Source organism: Microtus ochrogaster, chromosome 7 (genome assembly GCF_000317375.1).
Source record: "Microtus ochrogaster isolate Prairie Vole_2 chromosome 7, MicOch1.0, whole genome shotgun sequence".
Lineage (NCBI taxonomy): Eukaryota > Metazoa > Chordata > Mammalia > Rodentia > Cricetidae > Microtus > Microtus ochrogaster.
The window spans coordinates 71,174,024-71,178,956 of NC_022014.1; the positions used below are offsets into that span (position 1 = coordinate 71,174,024).

A 4,933-nucleotide genomic window follows, 5' to 3' on the forward strand; every position below is an offset into this window, starting at 1 on the left:
CCTGCCTCTGCCTCCCGAGTGCTGGGATTAAAGGCGTGCGCCACCACCGCCCGGCTTGGTGCATGCCTTTAATCCCAGTAAAAGTAGGAAAATCTATTTGCGTTCCAGGCCAGCCTGATCTATCTATATAAGTGAGTTCCAGAACATCTAGAGTGACATACAGAAAGACCCTGACCCCAAAACAAAACAACACATTAAAAAATACATCATTTTAAAATATGGTCTTGGGGTAGGAAAAATGGTTCACTGTTTAAGAACATATGCTGCTTTTTTGAGGAGGCCTGGGTTTGATTCCCAACACCCACATAGTGACTCACAACTGCCTATAACTCCAGTTCTAGGAGCTTCAACAAGTTCATTTGGCTTCTACAGGTACCTACCTACATATATGTGGTAAATCTATATACATTCAAGTATATATACACACATACATTATACACAAAAAAAAATCTTAAAAAAAACACATCAAACAAACATGGTCTATAACTCTAATCTCAAAAAAAAAATTAAGAAAAAAGACACAAATTATTTTGAGTCACCTGTCCTTGAAGTTTCTATACATGGGTGTTATAAGTGCTGGAAAAGGAATTTATACTAAAGACTCATAGGTAGTCAAACCAGGTTTTAAAAGAAATTACAGAACATACAGATAGACAGAACACTGTATACTTAATAAATAAATCTTTAAAAAAAAGAAATTACATTTTTTAAAGACTTATTTATTATGTATACAGTATTCTGTCTACATATATGCCTGCATGCCAGAAGAGGGCACCAAATCTCATTACAGATGGTTGTGAACCACCATGTGGGTGCTGGGAACTGAACTCAGGACCTCTGGAAGAACAGCCAGTGCTCTTAACTGTTGAGCCATCTCTCCAGCCCCCATTTATTTTATTCTATATGTATGACAGCTTTGTCAGCATGTCTGTGTATCACATACATGTCCTTAGAGGTCAAAGGACGTTGTCAAACCCCCTGAAACTGGAGTCATAAATGGCTATGAGCAACAGAACCCAGGCCCTCTGTAAAAGCAACAAAAGCTCTGGACCACTGAGCCCTCTTTCCAGTCCCATATGTCAGGTTTTTAAAAAGTCACCTCCCATCCCAGTCATAATCGTCAGTTAGCCTCCAGCAGGGTGGTTAGCCATGAAGATTACTTTTATCATTTAAGCACTTACACTATGCCCCTTTCTAAGCCAGAAATAGAAGAAAATTTGCTGAAATCACTTCAACACCTCAAACTTAAGCCCTAATATTTTTGGCAGGGCAGGGAGTAGGATGCACTGGGACTAAACTTGGGGCTTCAAGGCACTAACCATGTATCACTGAGCTCACCCTAGCTCTAGGTCAAATTCATTATTCAAAGAATAAGCTGCCAAGTATGTTTGGAGTTAAAAATCCTTTAGATTTTTGGGGGTGGGAGGGTTTCGAGACAGGGTTTCTCTGAGTAACAGCCCTGGCTGTCCTGAAACTAGCTCTGTAGACCAGGTCACACACAGAGATCCACCTGGTTTAACAACACTACTCGGTAAGTCTTTAGATTTTTTAGAAAGAACACATATGTCCTACAAATAACCCCCTCATTAAACACATTAATATTTTTAATGCAAATAGAACTGTAGTACTACACTGAATAAGATATATAAAAAAATTAAGTAGCCTAAGGATAATTTAGGACAGATCTGCCATCAGACAAGATACTAACATATTTACATTTGGGGCTTTGTTGTTGTTGAGATAGGATTTTGCTATATTGCTTAGGCTAGCCTCAACCTTTAGAATACTAGGGCTATAGGGGTGTACCTCAAACTACAGAGATCCACCTCCCAAGTGCTTAGATTAAAGGGTATTACTGCCATAATGCCCAGTAAGAATTTACATTTTCCAGGACTCTAGTTATTTGGAAAATGCTAAAAGGAGACCGGACCTCTTCCAATGTACCAATATGCATGTCTCTTGTATTTGGTCATAAACACAACTTGTCAACTCAGTCATTTTAAAAGACATTAATGTAAATATTCAACTTGGAAAGCCTCCATGAAGAATGATTTCTGCAGAAACAGGAATACCAACCATCTATCCATCCATGTATTTCATTCATAATCTGGCTCCAGAGTCACAGAGTAGCACTAAAATAAGAGGCAATCTTTAAAGTCACCTCATCCAACGAACCAGATGGGAATCCACGACCTTCTACCAATTCTTCAGGGCTTCACCCTGATAGCCAGCTCTTCGCCATTTGAGTTAACTGCTTCCTCACAGCGTAATTTCCAGCTGAGCCTGTACTGCAGCCTTCTGTGGTTACCTCTTTGCGTTCTCCACTCAGCTGTGATACCCATAAACCAGGGATCACCCCTACTTTCTGAATTCCTAGTGACTAGTGGCAAGAGGTCAGCGAACATCTGCGGAACTGCTTTATATCTGTTCTGCAGTTCCGGCTTGCCTGCGCTTGACAAGTGGCCTGGATGCAGGTCAGCTGTCCCTCCTATATTCAGTTGTAGAATGCAATGAGCAGGGTCGGGGCTGGAGAGCCGGCTTTAGATGTCAGCATAAAAGCCTCAATACAGATTCCCCAGCGTGCCCGAGCCTAGAACACTACCACTGGGGAGACAAGACAGGTGGGTCCTGAGAGCCTGCTGCAAGCCAGAAAACCTAGCTTCTGGCTCAGTAAGCAAGCCATACAGGAAGATAGCCTGCTCAGGCATACACCGTCAGTCGCCCGCACCCGCACGCGCACGCTCAAGAGCACGCACCACACACGATCACATATTTCCTGTATGATTTCAAAATTCAAAAAAACCCTTCTAACTCTATCAAGTCTTGCGTTGCTATTTTTCCAAAATGTACTTTCCAGGCAATGTCAAACTGAGTCAGGAGAAGACGGCGTCTGCGATGCTACAAGCCTGCGAGGCACCCCTTGGGAGTGGGCATCACCCATTCCTCTGTTTTGTTGTGCTCCCCACCTGGTGGGCAAAGTGGGCTCTCCAAAACGCGTCTTTGCGCCTATCGCCATCTCTATCCGGAAGAACGGGGCCTCGGGCGACCCAATCCGGGCCTTGCTAAACCGCACCCGCCACAAGAACAGACTGCGACGCTGGGCCAATGAGGAAAAGGGCGAGCATCCTCCACAGCCAGTCGCAGAGCACCGGGGCCAGACCCAGACGCCGCCCACGCACGCGGGGAGGTGACCGTTGAGCCCAAATAGGCGGCGTCACCACCCAATCAATATCCTTCCAGACGCTTCGGCGACCAATTAACAAGAAGAACGCCTCCGACCCAGGCAAGCAGAGGGCGGGAATAGCTACAAGCATAGGCCGAGACCAGGGTCGGGCCCACATTTTTCTCTCTGGTACCGAGAGGCGACAGGGTGCTTAGGCCGGGTTCGGGGGAGCGGGAAGTTGGAAGCCGACCACGGCGAGGCGTGGCCAGCTGCGTCACGTTACTCAAACCGCCTCGCCTTAGAAACCCGCCATCCCTCCTCTGCCATTTCTCACCTTCCTTCGCGGCATTGCCGGCGGCTGCAGCCCGACGGTTCCGATTCGGGCGGCGGCAGCAGCAGCAGCAGGAACGGTGGCTCCGGCGGGCTCCGTGGCGGCCTCTGTAGCAGTCCCAAACCCTGCGGACGATCCCAAGTGCCTCCTGCCTCTCAGCGTCTGGAGCCTTCTGCGCAGGCGCCGCGGGCTGAAGCGCTTTTTCCTTCACTTCCGGCTGAGGCTCGCGTCACCTGACGATTAAGCCAGAGAGGATACTGGGAAAGTTTGCAACTTGTAGAGAGGCCAGTGAGCGCCATTTTGGAGTTGGGCAGGAAAACACCCCGATAGTGAAGCCTTGGGCCAGCCATTTTTAGTTAGGTGTGTGGCAACCTTTGTGGGATTAGGTAGCCATCATTGTTTGGGGCAGACGTCTGACAGTTGAAGTTAACCGTTTTCATCTTTACCTTGAGCGAAATCTCCCTTCCTGGGTCGTTTAATTTCTGCCGTGGAGGAAGGAAAACCCCAGAATCCATCAGGTTGTCGAGCTTTAACCCTTTTGTCTCCTAGTCGATCAAAGGTCGTCTCGGAGTTGGGAAGAACTATTTTGTCTACGGAACTGTTCTGAGACCTATTCTGTGTTCCGGAGTAGGGTCAATGAGGGCTTGAATAAAGGATTGACAGGGTTCTGTCGGCCACCGAGTTTCCTGTCTGGTAGAGGGGACATTGCCCTTGCATTAAGAAAACAGCAAGTAAGTTACGTTCACGTTCCAGGATGGTGCAGAGCTCTTCTCCGAACGCCCTGGCGCCAAAGAATTCCCAGTTTAGCCCTGCGGTGAAACGCCCCCGACTTAGCAGTATTCTGCTGTGGCTTGCGACCTTTGGGTGGCTGGAGAGGGGCCGAGGAGGTGATGTGAACACGAGGGTGCTGGGTGCTGTACCAAAGTCGGAGAAGCCTTGAACGCCATTCAGCCCGTGTGACCTCTGTAGCGCAAAAGCAGGAGCCAAGACTTGGGAATGGGAAGTAGAGAAAGAAGTATTTTTAAAGACACTGGAGCCCCTCGAAAGGAGTGGGTATTTAAAAATAATAAAAGGACATAGGAAAGAACTTAAGGCTGGAAGAAGAGCCATAAGAAAAGCCTGGAACCGGGCTTGTCAGTCGTGCTTTTTGAGGCAGGCAGATCTCTTGAGTTCAAGGCTAGCCTTGGGCTACACAGGCCAGACCCTGTCTCAAAAAAGAAAAGGCAGGAAAGTGGTTAGGAGGCCTTGAAGTTTTAACCTCAGGGAACCAAGGCGAGGAGTGGGATCAAAGCATGATCAGTTACTGACTTAGGATTCTGGTTTCAAATGTGTTTGAGTGTGTGTGTGTGTGTGTGTGTGTGTGTGTGTGTGTACAGGCCTGACTGAATGCTGTGTTTGAGAGTGTGTGTGTGTATACAGGCCTGACTGAGTGAATGCTG

General features: G+C 47.2%; 1 protein-coding gene across 2 annotated transcripts in view; it reads right to left on the reverse strand.

Moving 5' to 3' along the window:
• Nucleotides 1-3,673, reverse strand: part of Kat7 (lysine acetyltransferase 7) — a 38,565-nt gene extending 34,892 nt beyond the window's left edge. Inside the window, exon 1 of one of the 2 annotated variants that reach the window (XM_005350611.3) lies at nt 3,498-3,673. In XM_005350611.3, coding sequence (XP_005350668.1) covers nt 3,498-3,512 — 15 coding nt within the window. In that variant the 5' untranslated portion in view covers nt 3,513-3,673. The remainder of the gene's footprint in view (nt 1-3,497) is intronic. The other variant, XM_005350612.3, reaches the window with a different exon arrangement.
• Between the last annotated feature and the right edge of the window lie 1,260 nt (nt 3,674-4,933).